Source organism: Oncorhynchus masou, unplaced genomic scaffold (genome assembly GCF_036934945.1).
Source record: "Oncorhynchus masou masou isolate Uvic2021 unplaced genomic scaffold, UVic_Omas_1.1 unplaced_scaffold_3255, whole genome shotgun sequence".
NCBI classification, from domain to species: domain Eukaryota; kingdom Metazoa; phylum Chordata; class Actinopteri; order Salmoniformes; family Salmonidae; genus Oncorhynchus; species Oncorhynchus masou.
The window spans coordinates 1-27,438 of record NW_027009669.1 but is presented as its reverse complement, the minus strand read 5'-3'; the positions used below and the strand labels follow the sequence as shown (position 1 = coordinate 27,438).

The window sequence follows — 27,438 nt, the reverse complement described above, 5'->3', positions numbered from 1 at the left end:
ACTCCTCAGGCTGGTGTCAATGGGAGAGTGCTGTATAAGGCCGGTCACTCCTCAGGCTGGTGTCAGGGTGGAGAGTGCTGTATAGGGCCGGTCACTCCTCAGGCTGGTGTCAATGGGAGAGTGCTGTATAAGGTTGGTCACTCCTCAGGCTGGTGTCAATGGGAGAGTGCTGTATAAGGTTGGTCACTCCTCAGGCTGGTGTCAATGGGAGAGTGCTGTATAAGGTTGATCACTCCTCAGGCTGGTGTCAATGGGAGAGTGCTGTATAAGGTTGGTCACTCCTCAGGCTGGTGTCAATGGGAGAGTGCTGTATAAGGTTGGTCACTCCTCAGGCTGGTGTCAATGGGAGAGTGCTGTATAAGGTTGGTCACTCCTCAGGCTGGTGTCAATGGGAGAGTGCTGTATAAGGTTGGTCACTCCTCAGGCTGGTGTCAGGGTGGAGAGTGCTGTATAAGGTTGATCACTCCTCAGGCTGGTGTCAGGGTGGAGAGTGCTGTATAAGGTTGGTCACTCCTCAGGCTGGTGTCAGGGTGGAGAGTGCTGTATAGGGCCGGTCACTCCTCAGCCTGGTGTCAATGGGAGAGTGCTGTATAAGGTTGATCACTCCTCAGGCTGGTGTCAATGGGAGAGTGCTGTATAAGGTTGGTCACTCCTCAGGCTGGTGTCAATGGGAGAGTGCTGTATAAGGCCGGTCACTCCTCAGGCTGGTGTCAATGGGAGAGTGCTGTATAGGGTTGGTCACTCCTCAGGCTGGTGTCAATGGGAGAGTGCTGTATAAGGTTGATCACTCCTCAGGCTGGTGTCAATGGGAGAGTGCTGTATAAGGTTGATCACTCCTCAGGCTGGTGTCAATGGGAGAGTGCTGTATAGGGCCGGTCACTCCTCAGGCTGGTGTCAATGGGAGAGTGCTGTATAAGGTTGGTCACTCCTCAGGCTGGTGTCAATGGGAGAGTGCTGTATAAGGTTGATCACTCCTCAGGCTGGTGTCAATGGGAGAGTGCTGTATTGGGCCGGTCACTCCTCAGGCTGGTGTCAATGGGAGAGTGCTGTATAAGGCCGGTCACTCCTCAGGCTGGTGTCAATGGGAGAGTGCTGTATAGGGCCGGTCACTCCTCAGGCTGGTGTCAGGGTGGAGAGTGCTGTATAAGGTTGATCACTCCTCAGGCTGGTGTCAATGGGAGAGTGCTGTATAAGGTTGGTCACTCCTCAGGCTGGTGTCAATGGGAGAGTGCTGTATAAGGTTGATCACTCCTCAGGCTGGTGTCAATGGGAGAGTGCTGTATAGGGCCAGTCACTCCTCAGGCTGGTGTCAATGGGAGAGTGCTGTATAGGGCCGGTCACTCCTCAGGCTGGTGTCAATGGGAGAGTGCTGTATAAGGTTGGTCACTCCTCAGGCTGGTGTCAATGGGAGAGTGCTGTATTGGGCCGGTCACTCCTCAGGCTGGTGTCAATGGGAGAGTGCTGTATAAGGTTGGTCACTCCTCAGGCTGGTGTCAATGGGAGAGTGCTGTATAAGGTTGGTCACTCCTCAGGCTGGTGTCAGGGTGGAGAGTGCTGTATAAGGTTGGTCACTCCTCAGGCTGGTGTCAGGGTGGAGAGTGCTGTATAAGGTTGATCACTCCTCAGGCTGGTGTCAATGGGAGAGTGCTGTATAAGGTTGATCACTCCTCAGCCTGGTGTCAATGGGAGAGTGCTGTATAAGGTTGGTCACTCCTCAGGCTGGTGTCAATGGGAGAGTGCTGTATAAGGTTGGTCACTCCTCAGGCTGGTGTCAATGGGAGAGTGCTGTATAAGGTTGATCACTCCTCAGGCTGGTGTCAATGGGAGAGTGCTGTATAAGGTTGGTCACTCCTCAGGCTGGTGTCAATGGGAGAGTGCTGTATAAGGTTGATCACTCCTCAGGTTGGTGTCAATGGGAGAGTGCTGTATAAGGTTGATCACTCCTCAGGCTGGTGTCAATGGGAGAGTGCTGTATAAGGTTGGTCACTCCTCAGGCTGGTGTCAATGGGAGAGTGCTGTATAAGGTTGGTCACTCCTCAGGCTGGTGTCAATGGGAGAGTGCTGTATAAGGTTGATCACTCCTCAGGTTGGTGTCAATGGGAGAGTGCTGTATAAGGTCGGTCACTCCTCAGGCTGGTGTCAATGGGAGAGTGCTGTATAAGGCCGGTCACTCCTCAGGCTGGTGTCAATGGGAGAGTGCTGTATAAGGTTGGTCACTCCTCAGGCTGGTGTCAATGGGAGAGTGCTGTATAAGGTTGGTCACTCCTCAGGCTGGTGTCAATGGGAGAGTGCTGTATAAGGTTGGTCACTCCTCAGGCTGGTGTCAATGGGAGAGTGCTGTATAGGGCCGGTCACTCCTCAGGTTGGTGTCAATGGGAGAGTGCTGTATTGGGCTGGTTTCCCAGACACAGATTAGGTCAAGTCCTGGACTTCGAAGCACTTTCCATGGAGAATATTCACAGAGAACGGTTTGCAGTCCAGACTAGGCTTAATCTGTCTAGGAACTCAGCCCCATAGAGATACAATATAACACTGTGGTGGTCTATTTAGTTCTGTGGTGGTCTATTTAGTTCTGTTGTGGTCTATTTAGTTCTATTTAGTTCTGTGGTGGTCTCTTTAGTTCTGTCGTGGTCTATTTAGTTCTGTTGTGGTCTATTTAGTTCTGTGGTGGTCTATTTAGTTCTATTTAGTTCTGTGGTGGTCTCTTTAGTTCTGTCGTGGTCTATTTAGTTCTGTTGTGGTCTATTTAGTTCTGTGGTGGTCTATTTAGTTCTGTGGTGTTCTATTTAGTTCTGTTGTGGTCTATTTTGTTCTGTGGTGGTCTATTTTGTTCTGTGGTGGTCTATTTATTTCTATTTAGTTCTGTGGTGTTCTCTTTAGTTCTGTCGTGGTCTCTTTAGTTCTGTGATGGTCTATTTAGTTCTGTGGTGGTCTCTTTAGTTCTGTGGTGGTCTCTTTAGTTCTGTGCTGGTCTATTTAGTTTTGTGCTGGTCTATTTAGTTCTGTCGTGGTCTCTTTAGTTCTGTGGTGGTCTCTTTAGTTCTGTGCTGGTCTATTTAGTTTTGTGCTGGTCTATTTAGTTCTGTCGTGGTCTCTTTAGTTCTGTGGTGGTCTCTTTAGTTCTGTGCTGGTCTATTTAGTTTTGTGCTGGTCTATTTAGTTCTGTCGTGGTCTCTTTAGTTCTGTGGTGGTCTATTTAGTTCTGTCGTGGTCTCTTTAGTTCTGTGGTGGTCTATTTAGTTCTGTCGTGGTCTCTTTAGTTCTGTGCTGGTCTATTTAGTTCTGTGGTGGTCTCTTTAGTTCTGTGGTGGTCTCTTTAGTTCTGTGGTGGTCTATTTAGTTCTGTCGTGGTCTCTTTAGTTCTGTGGTGGTCTCTTTAGTTCTGTGGTGGTCTATTTAGTTCTGTGGTGGTCCCTTTAGTTCTGTGGTGGTCTCTAGTTCTTTGGTTCTTAACCCTAGTTCTTAACCCCACCCCTAACCCCACCCCTAACCCCACCCCTAACCCCACCCCTAACCCCAACCCCTAACCCCCAACCCTAACCTCCACCCCTAACCCCAACCCTAACCCCACCCCTAACCCCTAACACCAACCCTAACCCCTAACCCCAACCCTAACCCCTAACCCCACCCCTAACCCCAACCCTAACCGCAACCCTAACCCCAACCCTAACCCCTAACCCCACCCCTAACCCCTAACACCAACCCCTAACACCAACCCTAACCCCTAACCCTAACCCTAACCCCACCCCTAACCCCCCACCCCTAACCCCCACCCCTACCACTAGCCTAACCCCCACCCCTAACCCCTACCCCTAACCCCTACCCCTAACCCCCACCCCTAACCACCACCCCTAACCACCACCCCTAACCCCTATCACTAACCCCTAACCTTAATCTCTACCACTAACCCTAACCCCTAACCCTAACCTCTACCCCTAACCCCTAACCCCCACCCACTCTTTAACAGAGTCTGTTAAATGACTCACTACTGTAGTGGCTCTGGATCAGAGTCTGCTAAATGACTCGCTACTGTAGTGGCTCTGCATCAGAGAGTCTGTTAAATGACTCACTACTGTAGTGGCTCTGGATCAGAGAGTCTGCTAAATGACTCGCTACTGTAGTGGCTCTGGATCAGAGAGTCTGTTAAATGACTCACTACTGTAGTGGCTCTGGATCAGAGAGTCTGTTAAATGGCTCGCTACTGTAGTGGCTCTGGATCAGAGTCTGCTAAATGACTCACTACTGTAGTGGCTCTGGATCAGAGAGTCTGTTAAATGACTCACTACTGTAAGTGACTCTGGATCAGAGAGTCTGTTAAATGACTCACTACTGTAGTGGCTCTGGATCAGAGAGTCTGTTAAATGACTATAATGTAAATGTTTCCTTGTTCTGCAGACTGACCCTAGAGGTGTGTATTTATGTCCCCTTCTGTTCCTCCTCCAGGTGACTGAGACTCCAGTACCAACCTTCATGTTGTCCCCAGAACCAGCACCCTGAGCCTGGGGTGACGGGGGTGCGGTCCAGGGTGGAGGGGGTGGGGGCGGAACAGAACGGACAGGCTCCCCCACAACGCACCCCCAGGTGGTAGAGAGTGAGGAAGACGAAGATGAGGAGCTGACGCTGAAGTACGGGGCCAAACACGTCATCATGCTGTTCGTCCCTGTCACGCTCTGCATGGTGGTCGTCGTGGCAACCATCAAGTCCGTCAGCTTCTACACCCAGAACGATGGACAGAGGCTGTAAGTACCGACGACGTTCTGGCGACCCAGGTTGTCTCTGGGGTTAGGGTTGTTGGAACCCTGAGACGAGGCTTCGTGTTGTCCCCAGGGTTAGGGTTGTTGATGCAGTTGACTAGCATAGCCACTAGATGGCGATAATGCGACACACAACACCTTGATGATGAAATATCAGCATACATCTACAGTATTTACTAACAGAAAGTACAGGAAATGTGGCTGGCCTGCTAACGAAGAAGATACATTGTTCAGTTTGTTTACCTATGGGCTGTTCAGACAAGATAATCAAGCAGCTGGAGAAAAACAGACAAGATAATCAAGCAGCTGGAAAAACAGACAAGATAATCAAGCAGCTGGAGAAATAGACAAGATAATCAAGCAGCTGGAGAAACACAGACAATATTATTATAATAACAATAGCAGCAAAGTGAGGATTCACAAAGGATGGTGTTTGAGTATTTCTGATGGTTGTCTGACACTAACATATTCTGAAATGATCTAATGTGATGAGTCCAATGTGATGAGTCCAATCTTCTGTTGTCCAGGATGTTGATACCTGTCTGACATGTGATGTGTTTTCCAGGATATACACCCCATTCCCAGAGGACACAGACACAATAGGGCAGCGAGCCCTCAACTCAGTCCTCAACGCCACCATCATGATCAGTGTCATCATAGTCATGACCATGGTGCTGGTGCTGCTATACAAGTACCGCTGCTACAGGGTAAGAGATGCTACAGGGTAAGAGATGCTGCAGGGTAAGAGATGCTACAGGGTAAGAGATGCTACAGGGTAAGAGATGCTACAGGGTAAGAGATGCTACAGGGTAAGAGATGCTGCTACAGGGTAAGAGATGCTACAGGGTAAGAGATGCTGCAGGGTAAGAGATGCTACAGGGTAAGAGATGCTACAGGGTAAGAGATGCTACAGGGTAAGAGATGCTGCAGGGTAAGAGATGCTACAGGGTAAGAGATGCTACAGGGTAAGAGATGCTGCTACAGGGTAAGAGATGTTACAGGGTAAGAGATGATGCAGGGTAAGAGATGCTGCAGGGTAAGAGATGCTGCAGGGTAAGAGATGCTACAGGGTAAGAGATGCTGCAGGGTAAGATATGCTGCAGGGTAAGATATGCTACAGGGTAAGAGATGCTACAGGGTAAGAGATGCTGCAGGGTAAGAGATGCTACAGGGTAAGAGATGCTACAGGGTAAGAGATGCTGCAACAGGGTAAGAGATGCTGCAACAGGGTAAGAGATGCTGCAGGGTAAGAGATGCTGCAACAGGGTAAGAGATGCTGCAACAGGGTAAGAGATGCTACAGGGTAAGAGATGCTACAGGGTAAGAGATGCTGCAACAGGGTAAGAGATGCTGCAACAGGGTAAGAGATGCTGCAGGGTAAGATATGTTGCTCTAACAATGCCATTAGGGTCGTATTCATTAGGGCACACAAAGTAAATCAGTTTGCAACCAACGTATCATAACGTTTAACTTCCTGGACAAGTCCAGGAAGTCGTCCCTTTTTCAGTCTGTTTTCTTCCGCTTGTTGGCTGATGAACACAAGCCTGGTATCACTCATCCCTGTAGCATCTCTTACCCTGTCCTCTGCTGTGTGTGTCTAGATACAGTGACATGCCGAGCATGTAATACAGACAGTTGGCTGTTATTGATCTCTGTGTGTCCCTTCAGGTGATCCAAGGCTGGCTGTTCCTCTCCTCTCTACTTCTCCTGTTCTTCTTCTCCTTCATATATCTCAAGTGAGTCCCTTCATTCCCTTCCATATCTTATTCTCTCTCTCTCTTTTCAATCACATATATATTTCAAGTCATCGGTAAATCTGCTGTGTAAGAGTGTGACTGGGCAGATTATTATTTATTTTTTTACCTTTATTTAACTAGGCTAGTCAGTTAAGAACAAATTCTTATTTTCTGCCTGTTCAGGGGCAGAACAACAGATTTTTAACTTGTCAGCTCTGGGATTTGAACTTGCAACCTTTCGGTTACTAGTCCAACGCTCTAACCACTATGCTACCCTGCCACCTCTACACTCTAACCACTAGGCTACCTCTACACTCTAACCACTAGGCTACCTCTACACTCTAACCACTAGGCTACCCTGCCTCCTCTACACTCTAACCACTAGGCTACCTGCCACCTCTACACTCTAACCACTAGGCTACCCTGACGACTCTACACTCTAACCACTAGGTTACCTGCCTCCTCTACACTCTAACCACTAGGCTACCCTGCCGACTCTACACTCTAACCACTAGGCTACCCTGCCTCCTCTACACTCTAACCACTAGGCTACCCTGCCGCCTCTACACTCTAACCACTAGGCTACCCTGCCACCTCTACACTCTAACCACTAGGCTACCCTGCCACCTCTACACTCTAACCACTAGGCTACCCTGCCTCCTCTACACTCTAACCACTAGGCTACCCTGACGACTCTACACTCTAACCACTAGGTTACCTGCCTCCTCTACACTCTAACCACTAGGCTACCCTACCTCCTCTACACTCTAACCACTAGGCTACCCTGCCGCCTCTACACTCTAACCACCAGGCTACCCTGCCTCCTCTACACTCTAACCACTAGGCTACCCTGCCGACTCTACACTCTAACCACTAGGCTACCCTGCCGACTCTACACTCTAACCACTAGGCTACCCTGCCGACTCTACACTCTAACCACTAGGCTACCCTGCCGACTCTACACTCTAACCACTAGGCCACCCTGCCTCCTCTACACTCTAACCACTAGGCTACCTGCCACCTCTACACTCTAACCACTAGGCTACCCTGCCGCCCTCTGTCCTCTGTCCTCCTAAACGTAACAGGCTCACTCTTGTCCTCCCCCAGAGAAGTGTTCAAGACGTACAACGTGGCGATGGACTGGATCACCTTGGCTGTGATCGTCTGGAACTTCGGGGTGGTAGGGATGATCTGTATCCACTGGAAGGGTCCTCTCCGCCTGCAGCAGGCCTACCTCATCATGATCTCTGCTCTCATGGCTCTGGTCTTCATCAAGTACCTTCCTGAGTGGACCGCCTGGCTCATCCTGGCCGTTATATCTGTCTATGGTGAGACTTCCGGCTTGAGTCTTTGGCTTGTATACGGGTCTGTCACTGTGAGACTGTAGCTACGGCCCCAATTATCTCTCCTTCTGCCCAAAGTGTCCACTTGTTCACTTCCCTTCTTTGACTCGAAAGGAAAAGACTGGTCTAAGAAACATGGTGGAAACTCCCTGTAGCCCATGCCTCTACCGATACAATAGTTTTAGACTTGTGGAATGTAGTGAATGAGTGTACACTTCAGGACAAAGGAGATAGGGACACATCCCCTCCCATGTTTCTCTTTGTGAAGATGACCTATCTCTCTAGTTGCTCTATTTGTTTTACTGCTCTCTATCGATCTCAAGTCCTCTTCAGACGAGACTCAGGGCAGCACCTAGATTTCCTGACCGTTGTTGTTGTTGAGAGGAAGGATCTGACTGGTCGACAAACAGGAAACACCCATCTGAGACAGGAAGTAGGTGGGGGGCAGAGAGAGTCATGACAGCTGAGGTTAAGACATTCTTAATTTAGACAACCTTAGATAGGACCAGATTTCCTCTTAAAGCTGCCCCTTCCCGAAGCGTTCTCCCAAATGGCCCCCTATTCCCTATCAAGTGCACTACTTCTGACCAGACACCATAGGGTTCTGGTCAAAAGTAGTGCACTATATAGGGAATAGGGGGCCAGTTGGGACACAACCACTGTCGGAGAATAATGGCCACGACAGAATAGTGGTAATTGTAGATTTATTTAACCTAAAAGTGTTTAGCTTGAGGTAGAACAGTGGTCGGTTTAGGTTTGGTGGGGGTAACAGTGATCTGTTTTGGGTTGGTGGGGGTAACTGTGGTCTGTTTTGGGTTGGTGGGGGTAACTGTGGTCTGTTTTGGGTTGGTGGGGGTAAGTAACAGTGGTCCGTTTAGGTTTGGTTTGGTGGGGTAACAGTGATCTGTTTTGGGTTGGTGGGGGTAACTGTGGTCTGTTTTGGGTTGGTGGGGGTAACTGTGGTCTGTTTTGGGTTGGTGGGGGTAAGTAACAGTGGTCCGTTTAGGTTTGGTTTGTTGAGGGTAACAGTGGTCCGTTTAGGTTTGGTGGGGGTAACAGTGGTTCGTTTGGTTTTGGTGGGGGTAACAGTGGTCTGTTTAGGTTTAGTTTATTGGGGGTAACAGTGGTCCGTTTAGGTTTGGTGGGGGTAACAGTGGTTCGTTTGGTTTTGGTGGGGGTAACAGTGGTCTGTTTTTAGGTTTGGTTTGGTGGGGGTAACAGTGGTCTGTTTTTAGGTTTGGTTTGGTGGGGGTAACAGTGGTCTGTTTTTAGGTTTGGTTTGGTGGGGGTAACAGTGGCCTGTTTTTAGGTTTGGTTTGGTGGGGGTAACAGTGGTCTGTTTTTAGGTTTGGTTTGGTGGGGTAACAGTGGTCCGTTTTTAGGTTTGGTTTGGTGGGGGTAACAGTGGTCCGTTTTTTTTAGGTTTGGTTTGGTGGGGTAACAGTGGTCCGTTTTTAGGTTTGGTTTGGTGGGGGTAACAGTGGTCTGTTTTTAGGTTTGGTTTGGTGGGGGTAACAGTGGTCTGTTTTTAGGTTTGGTTTGGTGGGGTAACAGTGGTCTGTTTTTAGGTTTGGTTTGGTGGGGGTAACAGTGGTCCGTTTTTAGGTTTGGTTTGGTGGGGTAACAGTGGTCTGTTTTTAGGTTTGGTTTGGTGGGGTAACAGTGGTCTGTTTTTAGGTTTGGTTTGGTGGGGTAACAGTGGTCCGTTTTTAGGTTTGGTTTGGTGGGGGTAACAGTGGTCCGTTTTTAGGTTTGGTTTGGTGGGGGTAACAGTGGTCCGTTTTTAGGTTTGGTTTGGTGGGGGTAACAGTGGTCCGTTTTTAGGTTTGGTTTGGTGGGGGTAACAGTGGTCCGTTTTTAGGTTTGGTTTGGTGGGGTAACAGTGGTCTGTTTTTAGGTTTGGTTTGGTGGGGGTAACAGTGGTCCGTTTTTTGGTTTGGTGGGGTAGGTTTGGTTTGGTGGGGGTAACAGTGGTCCGTTTTTAGGTTTGGTTTGGTGGGGGTAACAGTGGTCTGTTTTTAGGTTTGGTTTGGTGGGGGTAACAGCGCTGGTGGTCAGAGTTTTCACCCACCCAGAAATATCTTTAAATCAGATTAAATATTTTGACTTGATCTCGGTCCCAAAGAGCCTTGCGTTTTGGGTCCAACACTATTTGTCCTGATTCCATCTGTGTTCTCCCTTTAGTCGGTGTTGATAAAGAGTTTAATACACCCAGTCAATCTCAGACATTCTTTAACTCAGATGAAATATTTCTACTTGGTCTCTCTCTCTCAAAGCACCCTCTGTTCTGTCTCCAACACTATTCTATCCTGACTCAAAGCTCTGCGTCATATTCATTAGGCACCAAACGGAAGAAAGCTTCTCCTTGTTTCAGTGTGTTATCTGAACTGTACAATAACAAATGCCTGTTTACATTTTCTGTTACAAAACATTTTGCCACGAGGTGCCCTAATGAATACGACCCCTGTTTCTCCCTCCATAGATCTGCTAGAGGTGCCCTAATGAATACGACCCTCCTAGCAGTGCCCTAATGAATACGACCCCTGTTTCTCCCTCCATAGATCTGCTAGAGGTGCCCTAATGAATACGACCCCTGTTTCTCCCTCCATAGATCTGCTAGAGGTGCCCTAATGAATACGACCCCTGTTTCTCCCTCCATAGATCTCCTAGCGGTGCTCTGCCCCAAAGGTCCTCTACGTATCCTAGTGGAGACAGCCCAGGAGAGGAACGAACCCATCTTCCCTGCTCTCATCTACTCCTGTAAGACGCACGTCACCCCTCGTACATCAACACCTGTAACCTGTATTACATATACACCGAGTGGACAAAACATTAGGAACACTCTGGTGTTTCCACGGCGTAGACTGACCAGGTGAAAGCTATGATTGTGTTAGTTTGGCTGGATGTCCTTTGGGTGGTGGACCGTTGTTGATACACACAGGAAACGGCTGTGTGGAAAACCCCAGCAGCGTTGCAGTTCTTGACAGAACCAGCGTGCCTGGCACCTACTACCATGCCCCGTTCAAAGGCACTTATATATTTTGTCTTGCCACTTCACCCTCTGAATGACACACACACACGATCCATGAGTCGATGTTCGAGCCCCCCGAAGAAACTTTATTAGCATCATAAAGAAATCCCTGTCAGTTTAATGTCGCCCTTCCTACATCTGCGGTGAAATGTGATTTTCGGGATCTCACAAACGGTTTGGCCTACAAACTATTATGGAAAGATCACCCTCACAAACACGATGGCGTTCTCCGTTTTGCTCTACGACCCCCACAAAAGCGTCACAAGACTCGTCTGAAGTTTGTACAGCCTCTTCTGCCACAGTGGGGCAAACAAGTATTAAGTCAGCCACCAATTGTGCAAGTTCTCCCACTTAAAAAGATGAGAGAGGCCTGTAATTTTCATCATAAGTACACTTCAACTATGACAGACAAAACGAGGGGAAAAAAATCCAGAAAATCACATTGAAGGATTTTTTATGAATTTATTTGCAAATGATGGTGGAAAATAATTATTTGGTCAATAACAAAAGTTTATCTCAATACACCCTTTGTTGGCAATGACAGAGGTCAAATGTTTTCTGTAAGTCTTCACAAGGTTTTCACACACTGTTGCTGGTAGTTTGTACAGCCTCTCCTGCCACCTTCTGTCTGTAGCATCCGAACAATTTGGCCTCCACTCTAACATGACCCCTCTGTGGAAAGGTGAGACCCTCACTAAAACGTACATGTGAGTAGTTTTGCTCACGAGTCGTCTGAAGATCCCCACCCGGTTCCAGTTTAAAAACATTTATGGAGTGCACTATATATACAAAAGTATGTGGACACCCTTCAAATGAGTGAATTCTGCTATTTCGGCCACACCCGTTGCTGACACACAGCCATGCAATCTCCATGGACAAACATTGGCAGTAGAATGGCCGTCACTGAGAACTCAGTGACTTTCAATGTAGCATCGTCATAGGATGTCACCTTTCCAACAAGTTAGTATATCCAATTTCTGCCCTGCGAGAGTGGTCAACTGTAAGTGCTGTTATTGTAAAGTATAAACTTCTAGGAGCAACAACGGCTCATCCGCGAAGTGGAAGGAACCGCCGAGCGCCGAAGTGAGTAGTGCATAAATATCGTCTGTCCTCGGTTGCAAAACTCACTACTGAGTTACAAACTTCCTCTGGAAGCAACGCTAGTACAATAACTGTTAGTCGGGAGCTTCACGAATTGGTTTTCCATGGCTGAGGAGCCGCACACAAGCCTAAGATCACTACGCTCAATGCCAAGCGTCGGCTGGAGTGGTGTAAAGCTCGCCGCCATTGGACTCTGAAGCAGTGAAAATGCGTTCTCTGGAGTGATGAATCAGGCTTCACCATCTGGCAGTCCTACGGACGAATCTGGGTTTGACGGATTCCAAGAGAATGCTACCTGCACAACTGCATTGTGCCAACTGTAGAATTTGGCGGAGGAAACATGGGGCTGTTTGTCAGGAGAGCTCGGTTTGTTGTTTTGGAAAGTTTTTTGTTGTTTATAAAAGTGTGTTGGAAAGTTTCTTATTAGCTAGCTAACATTTTAGTTTGGATCCCGTGACGCCGTTGGCATCAGTTGCTGGGGATACTCTGTCCAGTGATCATGCCGACCAAGGCCGGGTCTGAGGAGATTTTTGGCGTAGCCTTGAACGCAGCAGCCTGTGACAGGTTTATTGTGGCCGGGACCGTGGATTGTTCCGGGTTTGTGGCTGTCCAGATCCCTGCTGATTTGAAAAATAACAATGTATCCTATGACCTGCCCTGTCTGGAACTGTGAGGAGTAACAGCGTAGCCTATGCTGCTAGCTACCATGACAAAGACTAAAGCCGGTGGGAGTGCCATTGAGGACAGTGGTGTCTCTCTCTGTCACAGGAGAACACAAAAATATTTCTCCAAGCAGTTGTTTCAAAAATAAGAAAATTAGTGTTTTGTCCAAATACTGCTGGATTCAACTAATAAAAGAATGGGCGTCCTGACCAGAGAGGTCCAGGACCTGAAGAACAGTCTGCAGTTCTCCCAGGGTCAGTTAGACGAGTTGAAACAGGAGAACAGCAGTTCTCCCAGGGTCAGTTAGACGAGTTGAAACAGGAGAACAGCAGTTCTCCCAGGGTCAGTTAGACGAGTTGAAACAGGAGAACAGCTGTTCTCCCAGGGTCAGTTAGACGAGTTGAAACAGGAGAACAGGCAAGATGACAGCAATCTGTCAGTCATTGAGAGAGGACATCAGTTCTGTGTGTGAATCCATGATAACAATGGCGGAGAAATCAGATTATCTCGAGGGACAATCAAGGCGGAACAACATGGTTGTGGATGGAACTGCAGAATCTCCACATGAGACCTGGATGGAGTCTGAGGACAAAGTGAGGGAAATGATCTCTGAGAAATTGAAGATGGACCACAGGAAGATTGAGGTGGAGCCCACAAAGGACTGGAAAACCCGCCACCGGCCCAGGTGACAGGTCCAGTTCGATAGTGGTCATGTTTCCGTATTTCACTGAAAGAATAAACGTCTTGCGGATTTGACCAAAGGCTCATATTTGTGTGTGTTATTATGTTATAATTAAGTCTGATTTGATAGAGCAGTCTGAGTGATGGTAGGCAGCAGCAGGCTCGTACGCTTTCATTCAAACAGCACTTTACTGCGTTTGCCAGAAGCTGTTTATGACTTCAAGCCTATCAACTCCCGAGATTAGGCTGGTGTAACCGATGTGAAATGGCTAGCTAGTTAGCGGGTTGATGGATATGGTATTATGATATGGTATTAGGATATGGTATTAGGATATGTTGATGGATATGGTATTATGATATGTTGATGGATATGGTATTATGGTATTAGGATATGGTATTATGATATGTTGATGGATATGGTATTATGATATGGTATTATGATATGGTATTATGATATGGTATTAGGATATGGTATTATGATATGTTGATGGATATGGTATTATGATATGTTGATGGATATGGTATTATGATATGATGGATATGGTATTATGGTATTATGATATGGTATTAGGATATGGTATTATGATATGTTGATGGATATGGTATTATAATATGGTATTATGATATGGTATTATGATATGGTATTAGGATATGGTATTATGATATGTTGATGGATATGGTATTATGATATGTTGATGGATATGGTATTATGATATGGTATTAGGATATGGTATTATGATATGTTGATGGATATGGTATTATGATATGGTATTAGGATATGGTATTATGATATGTTGATGGATATGGTATTATGATATGTTGATGGATATGGTATTATGATATGGTATTATGGTATGTTGATGGATATGGTATTATGATATGGTATTAGGATATGTTATTATGATATGGTATTATGATATGGTATTATGATATGGTATTAGGATATGGTATTATGATATGTTGATGGATATGGTATTATGATATGTTGATGGATATGGTATTATGATATGTTGATGGATATGGTATTAGGATATGGTATTAGGATATGGTATTAGGATATGGTATTATGATATGTTGATGGATATGGTATTAGGATATGGTATTAGGATATGGTATTATGATATGGTATTAGGATATGGTATTATGATATGTTGATGGATATGGTATTATGATATGGTATTAGGATATGGTATTAGGATATGGTATTATGATATGTTGATGGATATGGTATTATGATATGTTGATGGATATGGTATTATGATATGGTATTATGATATGGTATTAGGATATGGTATTAGGATATGGTATTAGGATATGTTGATGGATATGGTATTATGATATGATATTAGGATATGGTATTATGATATGGTATTATGATATGGTATTAGGATATGGTATTATGATATGTTGATGGATATGGTATTATGATATGTTGATGGATATGGTATTATGATATGTTGATGGATATGGTATTAGGATATGGTATTATGATATGGTTTTAGGATATGTTGATGGATATGGTATTAGGATATGGTATTAGGATATGTTGATGGATATGGTATTAGGATATGTTATTATGATATGGTATTATGATATGGTATTATGATATGGTATTAGGATATGGTATTATGATATGGTATTAGGATATGGTATTAGGATATGGTATTATGATATGTTGATGGATATGGTATTATGATATGGTATTATGATATGTTGATGGATATGGTATTATGATATGTTGATGATATGGTATTATGATATGTTGATGGATATGGTATTATGATATGTTGATGATATGGTATTATGATATGTTGATGGATATGGTATTTTGATATGTTGATGATATGGTATTAGGATATGGTATTAGGATATGGTATTAGGATATGGTATTATGATATGTTGATGGATATGGTATTATGATATGGTATTATGATATGTTGATGGATATGGTATTAGGATATGGTATTATGATATGGTATTATGATATGTTGATGGATATGGTATTAGGATATGGTATTAGGATATGTTGATGGATATGGTATTAGGATATGGTATTATGATATGTTGATGATATGGTATTAGGATATGGTATTAGGATATGGTATTAGGATATGGTATTATGATATGGTATTATGATATGTTGATGGATATTTACATTTACATTTAAGTCATTTAGCAGACGCTCTTATCCAGAGCGACTTACAAATTGGTGAATTCACCTTCTGAATATATGGTATTATGATATGGTATTATGATATGTTGATGGATATGGTATTATGATATGTTGATGATATGGTATTATGATATGTTGATGGATATGGTATTATGATATGTTGATGGATATGGTATTATGATATGGTATTATGATATGGTATTAGGATATGGTATTATGATATGTTGATGATATGGTATTATGATATGTTGATGGATATGGTATTATGATATGTTGATGGATATGGTATTATGATATGGTATTATGATATGGTATTAGGATATGGTATTATGATATGTTGATGGATATGGTATTATGATATGGTGATGGATATGGTATTAGGATATGGTATTATGATATGTTGATGGATATTGTATTGATTGGAAACTCATGTCTTGCCTGTTAGTATTATCTATGCTATATGTTTTCACTAGCTAGCACATGCTTTCAGACAGGCAGTGATTCTGGTATACAGTTAAGATGTTGTTGTTGCTTGCCTTAAACATGAATGCCCATAGCTGCCGAGTAATGTAATGTCTACTGTACCATCCTATCCCTCCATTCCCAGCGACCATGGTGTGGCTCGTCAACATGGCAGACACTGGCCTCGGACACAGACCAATGACCAGGAAGAACTCAACAGAGGCCCCCATCACTCAGGTTGAGAGTCAATGTGAGTCTGTAGTGTCTGGTGTTTCAATTCCTCTCGACCTTCTCCTTTAGCCTCCTTTAGGCCCTGGCCTCGCTTGCACCCAAAAAATTATGATTCTTTTCTTCAGCGTTTTTGTAATATTATAATTATTTTCTACCCTCCCGTCAACAGCCCCTCCATCTCTGGGCCACAATTGAACACCAAAACATGCCTCTTTTTATGGCATCCCCAGTGTTTTTTAAGAATATCTGAATTCTTCTCTCCTGCCCCTGCAGCAGCTCTATCTAGCCCTGGCCTCACCGCCCCCTCATGTATAATATTTGACTTCTCCATGCTCCCCCCCACCCCCGCAGCCCTAGCTCTAGGCCCGGCCCCTCTCAGCCCCCCGGAGGATGACGGAGGGTTCACCCCTAACTGGATGGGGCATCAGGAGCATCAGCTGGGACCACTTCAGTCCACAGACGAGACCCGACGGGAGATCCAACAACTCCCCTCTGCCAGACCACCCGTAATGGACGATGATGACGAGGAGAGTGAGTACAGACCTGAACAGCAATACTAAATACAATTGTATTTGTCACGTTTCGTTAAAACAATCGCCATGTCGTTTCCTAATCGGAGCGCACGGCCGTTACCAACGCTCGTTTAATGTGAGCGGGCCAGAGACGCAATCTGAGGACTACCGGTCCCACCTTTGAGCAGTCCGATGTCCTGATATGTAAAAAATAATAATAATAAATTAAAAAATAAATTAAAATGACCGGCACAAAATCTGCGATGCTGTTGAAGTGTGAGAAGTGCAACGACAAGCTTTGAGAACGGTCATCAGCAATAGCCAATGAGAGCTCGCCAGAGAAGAAGCCAGCGTCATGACAACGTGGTTTCACATCGCCCGGAACGTGTGGACTCTCCAGCAGGAGCCATGACGACTACTAGTATGTGTTTCTACTTGCCTTTTTAACCAAAGTGTAAAATCTTTACAGCTCTGAAGTTCACCAGTCCTTTAATAGCTCAACCTACATGTTATTCAACTCAACATGTTGGGGAAAAATGTAAACTGTTAGTAAGCAACAAAATGCTTACTTACGCCCTTCCCAACATTGCAGAGAAAAGAATATATATATATTTTTCTATAACACAAGGAATAAATACACATATGAGTAATGATAACTGCGTCTATTGGTCCAGGTAGCTATTGGTCCAGGTAGCTATTGGTCCAGGTAGCTATTGGTCCAGGTAGCTATTGGTCCAGGTAGCTATTGGTCCAGGTAGCTATTGGTCCAGGTCGCTATTGGTCCAGGTAGCTATTGGTCCAGGTAGCTATTGGTCCAGGTAGCTATTGGTTAACTCTTTATCAGTCAGTCCAGGTAGCTATTGGTTAACTCTTTATCAGTCAGTCCAGGTAGCTATTGGTCCAGGTAGCTATTGGTCCAGGTAGCTATTGGTCCAGGTAGCTTTTGGTTAACTCTTTATCAGTCAGTCCAGGTAGCTATTGGTCCAGGTAGCTATTGGTCCAGGTAGCTATTGGTCCAGGTAGCTATTGGTTAACTCTTTATCAGTCAGTCCAGGTAGCTATTGCTTAACTCTTCAGCAGTCTTATGGCTTGGTGGTGGAAAGTGTTTAGGGTCCTATTGGTTAACTCTTCAGCAGTCTTATGGCTTGGTGGTGGAAAGTGTTTAGGGTCCTATTGGTTAACTCTTCAGTAGTCTGATGGCTTGGTGGTGGAAGGTGTTCAGGGTCCTATTGGTTAACTCTTCAGTAGTCTGATGGCTTGGTGGTGGAAGGTGTTCAGGGTCCTGTTGGTTCCAGACTCGGTGCATCGGCACTATGACTTCGGTGTCTGTAGTCTTCTTTTAGGGCCTTCATCTGACACCTCCAGGTATAGCGGTCCTGGAATGCAGAGAGCTCTCAACCCCAGTGATGTACTGGGCACTACCCTCTGGAGCGCCTCGCAGTTGGATGACAAGTTGCCGTCATACCAGGCGGTGATGCAGCCAGTCAAGATGCTCTCAATGGTGCAGCTGTAGAACGTTTTGAGGATCTGAGGGCCAAACCTTTTCAGCCTCCTGACGGGGAAGAGGCGTTGTCGTGCCTTCTCCATGACTGTGTTTCGGTGTGTGTAGACCATGTTAATTCATTAGTGATGTGGACACCGAGGAACTTGAAGCTCTAGACCCGCTCCACTACAGCCTTGTCGATGTGGATCGGGGGGGCGCTCATACCTCCATTTCCTGTAGTCCACAAACAACTTTGTCTTGCTGATGTTGAAGGAGAGGTTGTTGTCCTGGCACTACACTTCCACTGACCACCTCCCTCATCGTCGTCGGTGATCAAGCCAACCACCGTTGTGTCGTCAACAAGTTGTGCATGGCCACTCGGTCGTGGGTGAACAGGGAGTACAGGAGGGGACTAAACACGCAACCCTGAGGGGCCCCCGTGTTGAGGATCAGCGTGGTGAATGTGTTGTTGCCTTCCTCACCACCTGGGGGCAGCCCGTTAAAGTCCAGGATCCATTTGCAGAGGGAGATGTTCAGGGTCCTTAGCTTAGTGATGAGCTGGGCGGGCACTGTGGTGTTGAACGCTAGGCTGTAGCCAATCAACAGCACGTACAGTACCTTCAGAAAGTATTCATACCCTGGACTTTATATTTCTGTATTGTAATTTTTTTTTGGTCAACGATCTACACAAAATACTCATATCAAAGTGGAAGAAAAATTCTAACCTTTTTTGTAAAGAAATATATATGAAAAATAAAACACTAACTTGATTACATAAGTATTCAAGCAATACTTGTTAGAATCACCTTTGGCAGTGTTTACAGCTGTAAGCCTTTCTGGGTGAGTCTCTAAGAGCTTTCCACACCTGGATTGTGCAACATTTGCACATTTTATTCTCTAAAAAAATTCTTCAAATTAGTTGTTGATCGTTGCTAGACAACCATTGTTGATCATTGTTGATCATTGCTAGACAAAAAAATGTTTTTTTTTGCTAGACAACCAACCGCCAAAACACAAGATTTGGCCTTGTGTTTTAGGCTATTGTCCTGATGAAAGGTGAATTCATCTCTGTGCCTGGTGGAAAGCAAATTGAACCAGGTTTTCCCCTATGAGTTTACCTGTACTTGGCTCCGTTTTCTTTTTATCCTGAAAAACTCCTGAAGGATTACAAGCATACCCCTAACATGATGCAGCCACCGCTATGCTTGGAAATATGGAGAGTGGTACTCAGTAATGTGTTTGTATTGGATTTGCCCCAAACATAATAAGTGAATTGCTTTGCCACATTATTTGCAGTTTTACTTTAGTGACTTGCTGGAAACAGGATGCATGTTTTGGAATATTTTTTATTCTGTACAAGCTTCCTTCTGTTCACTCTGTCATTTAGGTTAGTATTGTGGAGTAACTACAATGTTGTAGATCCATCCTCAGTTCTCTCCTATCACAGCCATTAAACTCTGTAACTGTTTTAAAGTCACCATTGACCTCATGGTGAAATCCCTGAGCGGTTTCCTTCCTCTCTGGCAACTGAGTTAGGAAAGACGCCTGTATCTTTGTAGTGACTGGGTGTATTGATACACCATCCAAAGTGTAATTAATAACTTCACCATGCTCAAAGGGATATTCAATGTCTGCTTATTTTATTTTTTACCCATCTACCAATAGGTGCCCTTCTATGCGAGGCATTGGAAAACCTCACTGGTCTTTGTGGTTGACTCTGTTTTTTTTTTTATTCACTGCTCGACTGAGGGAACTTACAGATAATTGTACGTGTGGGGTACAGAGATGAGGTCGTCCTCCAAAAATCATGTTAAACACTATTATTGCACACAGAGTGAGTCTATGCAATTTATGTGACTTGCAAAATGTTTCTCCTGAACTTATTTAGGCCATGACAAAGGGGTTGAAAAATGTATTCAAGACATATCAGCTTTTCATTTTGAATTTCATTAGTACACATTTCTAAAAACATAATTCCACTTTGACATTATGGGGCATTGTGTGTAGATCAGTGACAAAACAATCTCAATTGAATCCAATTTTTAATTCAGGCGGTAACAATAACAAAAAGTGGAAACATTTTCTGAAGGCTTTGTGTGTCTAAGGTGCTGTGAATGTTTTAGGATATTGTGGCATCCTGTGGTCCCCCGTGTGAAACAGCCATGTTTACACAGGGGTTCTGCCAGCAAAAAGAATTTGAATCCGTCATCACGACGGACACGATTGAACAAGAATCTGTCATCCAGTGTTCAATGCAGACTGGTCCTGTGTTTCCCAGGGGGTGTGAAGGAGGGCCAATGCAGACTGGTCCTGTGTTTCCCAGGGGGTGTGAAGGAGGGCCAATGCAGACTGGTCCTGTGTTTCCCAGGGGGTGTGAAGGAGGGTCCAATGCAGACTGGTCCTGTGTTTCCCAGGGGGTGTGAAGGAGGGCCAATGCAGACTGGTCCTGTGTTTCCCAGGGGGTGTGAAGGAGGGTCCAATGCAGACTGGTCCTGTGTTTCCCAGGGGGTGTGAAGGAGGGCCAATGCAGACTGGTCCTGTGTTTCCCAGGGGTGTGAAGGAGGGCCAATGCAGACTGGTCCTGTGTTTCCCAGGGGTGTGAAGGAGGGCCAATGCAGACTGGTCCTGTGTTTCCCAGGGGTGTGAAGGAGGGCCAATGCAGGCTGGTCCTGTGTTTCCCAGGGGGTGTGAAGGAGGGCCAATGCAGACTGGTCCTGTGTTTCCCAGGGGGTGTGAAGGAGGGCCAATGCAGACTGGTCCTGTGTTTCCCAGGGGGTGTGAAGGAGGGCCAATGCAGACTGGTCCTGTGTTTCCCAGGGGGTGTGAAGGAGGGCCAATGCAGGCTGGTCCTGTGTTTCCCAGGGGGTGTGAAGGAGGGCCAATGCAGGCTGGTCCTGTGTTTCCCAGGGGGTGTGAAGGAGGGCCAATGCAGACTGGTCCTGTGTTTCCCAGGGGTGTGAAGGAGGGCCAATGCAGACTGGTCCTGTGTTTCCCAGGGGTGTGAAGGAGGGCCAATGCAGACTGGTCCTGTGTTTCCCAGGGGGTGTGAAGGAGGGCCAATGCAGACTGGTCCTGTGTTTCCCAGGGGTGTGAAGGAGGGTCAATGCAGACTGGTCCTGTGTTTCCCAGGGGTGTGAAGGAGGGCCAATGCAGACTGGTCCTGTGTTTCCCAGGGGGTGTGAAGGAGGGCCAATGCAGACTGGTCCTGTGTTTCCCAGGGGGTGTGAAGGAGGGCCAATGCAGACTGGTCCTGTGTTTCCCAGGGGTGTGAAGGAGGGCCAATGCAGACTGGTCCTGTGTTTCCCAGGGGTGTGAAGGAGGGCCAATGCAGACTGGTCCTGTGTTTCCCAGCGGTGTGAAGGAGGGCCAATGCAGACTGGTCCTGTGTTTCCCAGGGGGTGTGAAGGAGGGCCAATGCAGACTGGTCCTGTGTTTCCCAGGGGTGTGAAGGAGGGCCAATGCAGACTGGTCCTGTGTTTCCCAGGGGGTGTGAAGGAGGGCCAATGCAGGCTGGTCCTGTGTTTCCCAGGGGTGTGAAGGAGGGCCAATGCAGACTGGTCCTGTGTTTCCCAGGGGGTGTGAAGGAGGGCCAATGCAGACTGGTCCTGTGTTTCCCAGGGGGTGTGAAGGAGGGCCAATGCAGACTGGTCCTGTGTTTCCCAGGGGGTGTGAAGGAGGGCCAATGCAGGCTGGTCCTGTGTTTCCCAGGGGGTGTGAAGGAGGGCCAATGCAGGCTGGTCCTGTGTTTCCCAGGGGGTGTGAAGGAGGGCCAATGCAGACTGGTCCTGTGTTTCCCAGGGGGTGTGAAGGAGGGCCAATGCAGACTGGTCCTGTGTTTCCCAGGGGGTGTGAAGGAGGGCCAATGCAGACTGGTCCTGTGTTTCCCAGGGGGTGTGAAGGAGGGCCAATGCAGACTGGTCCTGTGTTTCCCAGGGGGTGTGAAGGAGGGCCAATGCAGACTGGTCCTGTGTTTCCCAGGGGGTGTGAAGGAGGGCCAATGCAGACTGGTCCTGTGTTTCCCAGGGGGTGTGAAGGAGGGCCAATGCAGACTGGTCCTGTGTTTCCCAGGGGTGTGAAGGAGGGCCAATGCAGACTGGTCCTGTGTTTCCCAGGGGGTGTGAAGGAGGGCCAATGCAGACTGGTCCTGTGTTTCCCAGGGGTGTGAAGGTGGGCCAATGCAGACTGGTCCTGTGTTTCCCAGGGGGTGTGAAGGAGGGGCCAATGCAGACTGGTCCTGTGTTTCCCAGGGGGTGTGAAGGAGGGCCAATGCAGACTGGTCCTGTGTTTCCCAGGGGTGTGAAGGAGGGCCAATGCAGACTGGTCCTGTGTTTCCCAGGGGGTGTGAAGGAGGGGCCAATGCAGACTTGTCCTGTGTTTCCCAGGGGTGTGAAGGAGGGCCAATGCAGACTGGTCCTGTGTTTCCCAGGGGGTGTGAAGGAGGGCCAATGCAGACTGGTCCTGTGTTTCCCAGGGGTGTGAAGGAGGGCCAATGCAGACTGGTCCTGTGTTTCCCAGGGGGTGTGAAGGAGGGCCAATGCAGACTGGTCCTGTGTTTCCCAGGGGGTGTGAAGGAGGGCCAATGCAGACTGGTCCTGTGTTTCCCAGGGGGTGTGCAGGAGGGGCCAATGCAGACTTGTCCTGTGTTTCCCAGGGGTGTGAAGGAGGGGCCAATGCAGACTTGTCCTGTGTTTCCCAGGGGGTGTGAAGGAGGGCCAATGCAGACTGGTCCTGTGTTTCCCAGGGGGTGTGAAGGAGGGCCAATGCAGACTGGTCCTGTGTTTCCCAGGGGGTGTGAAGGAGGGCCAATGCAGACTGGTCCTGTGTTTCCCAGGGGTGTGAAGGAGGGCCAATGCAGACTGGTCCTGTGTTTCCCAGGGGTGTGAAGGAGGGCCAATGCAGACTGGTCCTGTGTTTCCCAGGGGTGTGAAGGAGGGCCAATGCAGACTGGTCCTGTGTTTCCCAGCGGTGTGAAGGAGGGCCAATGCAGACTGGTCCTGTGTTTCCCAGGGGGTGTGAAGGAGGGCCAATGCAGACTGGTCCTGTGTTTCCCAGGGTGTGAAGGAGGGCCAATGCAGACTGGTCCTGTGTTTCCCAGGGGTGTGAAGGAGGGCCAATGCAGACTTGTCCTGTGTTTCCCAGGGGGTGTGAAGGAGGGCCAATGCAGACTGGTCCTGTGTTTCCCAGGGGTGTGAAGGAGGGCCAATGCAGACTGGTCCTGTGTTTCCCAGGGGGTGTGAAGGAGGGCCAATGCAGACTGGTCCTGTGTTTCCCAGGGGTGTGAAGGAGGGCCAATGCAGACTGGTCCTGTGTTTCCCAGGGGGTGTGAAGGAGGGCCAATGCAGACTTGTCCTGTGTTTCCCAGGGGGTGTGAAGGAGGGTCCAATGCAGACTGGTCCTGTGTTTCCCAGGGGGTGTGAAGGAGGGCCAATGCAGACTGGTCCTGTGTTTCCCAGGGGGTGTGAAGGAGGGCCAATGCAGACTGGTCCTGTGTTTCCCAGGGGGTGTGAAGGAGGGGCCAATGCAGACTGGGATATGAGGTCTAATTGGTTACAGGGTTGAATTAGGGTAACAGGGTTATAGGGTTACAGGGTAACATGGTTATATGGTCAGGGTTATAGGGTAACAGGGTTATAGGGTCAGGGTAACAGGGTTATAGGGTAACAGGGTTATAGGGTTATAGGGTAACAGGGTAACAGGGTTGTAGGGTAACAGGGTAATAGGGTAATAGGGTAACAGGGTAATAGGGTAACAGGGTTATAGGGTTACAGGGTTATAGGGTTATAGGGTAACAGGGTAACAGGGTTGTAGGGTAACAGGGTTATAGGGTAACAGGGTTGTAGGGTAACAGGGCTACAGGGTAACAGGGTTATAGGGTAACAGGGTTATAGGGTAATAGGGTTATAGGGTAATAGGGTAACAGGGCTACAGGGTAACAGGGTAACAGGGTTATAGGGTAATAGGGTAACAGGGTTATAGGGTAACAGGGTTATAGGGTAACAGGGTTATAGGGTAACAGGGTAACAGGGTAACAGGGCTATAGGGTAACAGGGTTATAGGGTAATAGGGTAGCAGGGTAACAGGGTTATAGGGTAATAGGGTAACAGGGTTATAGGGTAATAGGGTAACAGGGTTATAGGGTAATAGGGTAACAGGGTTATAGGGTAACAGGGTTATAGGGTAACAGGGTTATAGGGTAACAGGGTTATAGGGTAATAGGGTAACAGGGCTACAGGGTAACAGGGTTATAGGGTCAGGGTAACAGGGTTATAGGGTAATAGGGTAACAGGGTTATAGGGTAACAGGGTTATAGGGTAACAGGGTTATAGGGTAACAGGGTTATAGGGTCAGGGTAACAGGGTTATAGGGTTATAGGGTAACAGGGTTATAGGGTAATAGGGTAACAGGGTTATAGGGTAACAGGGTTATAGGGTAACAGGGTTATAGGGTAACAGGGTTATAGGGTAACAGGGTTATAGGGTAACGGTTACAGGGTAACAGGGTTATAGGGTAACAGGGCTATAGGGTTATAGGGTAACAGGGTTATAGGGTAACAGGGTAACAGGGTTATAGGGTAATAGGGTAACAGGGTTATAGGGTAACAGGGTTATAGGGTTATAGGGTAACATGGTTATAGGGTAACAGGGTTATAGGGTAACAGGGTAACAGGGTAACAGGGTTATAGGGTAACAGGGTAACAGGGTAACAGGGTAACAGGGTAACAGGGTTATAGGGTAACAGGGTTATAGGGTAACAGGGTTATAGGGTCAGGGTAACAGGGTTATAGGGTTATAGGGTAACAGGGTTATAGGGTAATAGGGTAACAGGGTTATAGGGTAACAGGGTTATAGGGTTATAGGGTAACAGGGTAACAGGGTTATAGGGTAACAGGGTAACAGGGTTATAGGGTAACGGTTACAGGGTAACAGGGTTATAGGGTAACATGGCTATAGGGTAACAGGGTTATAGGGTAACAGGGTTATAGGGTAATAGGGTAACAGGGTTATAGGGTAACAGGGCTACAGGGTAACAGGGTTATAGGGTAACAGGGTTATAGGGTAACGGTTACAGGGTAACAGGGTTATAGGGTAACAGGTTTATAGGGTTACAGGGTTATAGGGTAACAGGGTTACCGGGTCAGGGTTACAGGGCTACAGGGTAACAGGGTTACAGGGTAACAGGGTTATAGGGTAATAGGGTAACAGGGCTATAGGGTCAGGGTAACAGGGTTATAGGGTAACAGGGTTACAGGGTAACAGGGTTATAGGGTAATAGGGTAACAGGGCTATAGGGTAATAGGGTAACAGGGTTATAGGGTAACAGGGTTATAGGGTAATAGGGTAACAGGGTTATAGGGTAACAGGGCTACAGGGTAACAGGGTTATAGGGTAACAGGGCTACAGGGTAACAGGTTTATAGGGTAACAGGGTTATAGGGTAATAGGGTAACATGGCTATAGGGTTACCGGTCAGGGCTATAGGGTAACAGGGTTATAGGGTAACAGGGTTAGGGTTACCAGGTTACAGGGTCAGGGTTACAGGGTCAGGGTTACAGGGTTAGAGTTACCAGGTTACAGGGTCAGGGTTACAGGGTCTTGGTTACAGGGTTAGGGTTACCGGGTTGCAGGGTTAGGGTTACAGTGTCAGGGTTACCGGGTTAGGGTTACCGGGTCAGGGTTACCGGGTTACAGTGTCAGGGTTACCGGGTTAGGGTTACAGGGTCAGGGTTACCGAGTCAGGGTTACCTGGTCAGGGTTTCAGGGTTACAGGGTTACCGGGTTAGGGTTACCGGGTCAGGGTTACCGAGTCAGGGTTACCTGGTCAGGGTTTCAGGGTTACAGGGTTAGGGTTACAGGGTTACCGGGTTAGGGTTACCGGGTCAGGGTTACCGAGTCAGGGTTACCTGGTCAGGGTTACAGGGTTAGGGTTACAGGGTTACCGGGTCTGGGTTACCGGGTCAGGGTTACCCGGTCAGGGTTACCGGGTCTGGGTTACCGGGTCGGGGTTACCGAGTCAGGGTTACAGGGTTACCGGTCAGGGTTACAGGGTTACCGGGTCAGGGTTACCGAGTCAGGGTTTTAGGGTTACAGGGTTACCGGGTCAGGGTTACAGGGTTAGGGTTACCGGGTCTGGGTTACCGGGTTAGGGTTACCGGGTTACAGGGTTACCGGGTCAGGGTTACCGAGTCAGGGTTACCGGGTCAGGGTTACCGGGTCAGGGTTAGGGTTACAGGGTTACCGGGTCAGGGTTAGGGTTACAGGGTCACCGAGTCAGGGTTACTGGGTCAGGATTAGGGTTACCGGGTCAGGGTTACCGGGTCAGGGTTACCGGGTCAGGATTAGGGTTACCGGGTCAGGGTTACCGGGTCAGGGTTACCGGGTCAGTGTTAAGTTTACAGGGTTACCGGGTCAGGGTTACCGGGTCTGGGTTACCGGGTCAGGGTTACCGGGTCTGGGTTACCGGGTCAGGGTTACCGGGTCAGGGTTAGGGTTACCGAGTCTAGGTTACCGGGTCAGGGTTAGGGTTACAGGGTTACAGAGTCAGGGTTACCGAGTCAGGGTTACCGGGTCAGGGTTAGGGTTACAGGGTTACCGAGTCAGGGTTACCGGGTCAGGGTTAGGGTTACAGGGTTACCGGGTCTGGGTTACCGGGTCTGGGTTACCGGGTCAGGGTTACCGAGTCAGTGTACCGGGTCAGGGTTACCGGGTCCGGTGAACGTGAACGTGTTGTAACAGTTGCGGATAGAGTTAGGATCAGTGGGGTGTAACATGGTTGTGTTTCCCAGGGGGAGTGAAGCTGGGTCTAGGAGACTTCATCTTCTACAGCATGCTGGTGGGGAAGGCCTCTGCTGCAGCTAGTGGAGACTGGAACACCACCCTGGCCAGCTTCGTTGCCATACTCATCGTGAGTACACAGCTACTCATTATATTCTCTTGTTCTTCATGATGGTCTGTTACATTCCCTCACTCTGCTTTCTCTCTGGCTGGCTGCTCTCTCTCTGTCTGGCTGCTCTCTCTCTGTCTCTGTTTGGCTTCTCTGTCTGGCTGCTCTCTCTCTGTCTGGCTGCTCCCTCTGTCTCTGTCTGTCCGCTCTCTCACTGTCTCTGTCTGTCTGTCCTCTCTCTGTCTCTGTCTGGCTGCTCTCTCTGTCTCTGTCTGGCTGCTCTCTCTCTGTCTGGCTGCTCCCTCTGTTTCTGTCTGTCCGCTCTCTCTCTGTCTCTGTCTGTCCGCTCTCTCTCTGTCTCTGTCTGTCCGCTCTGTCTCTGTCTGTCC

The 27,438-nt window shown here is 47.6% G+C and overlaps 1 protein-coding gene across 1 annotated transcript; it reads left to right on the top strand.

The window, feature by feature from the left end:
• Positions 1-4,474: 4,474 nt before the first annotated feature.
• Positions 4,475-27,070, top strand: LOC135534322 (presenilin-1-like; the record flags this gene model as incomplete). The annotated part of the gene is given in 9 exon segments (XM_064961358.1): positions 4,475-4,528; positions 4,531-4,739; positions 5,320-5,461; positions 6,423-6,490; positions 7,598-7,818; positions 10,495-10,593; positions 16,090-16,194; positions 16,527-16,706; positions 26,952-27,070. Coding segments are annotated over 9 exon segments (1,197 nt in total), but the record flags the coding sequence as incomplete, so codon positions are not given.
• Between the last annotated feature and the right edge of the window lie 368 nt (positions 27,071-27,438).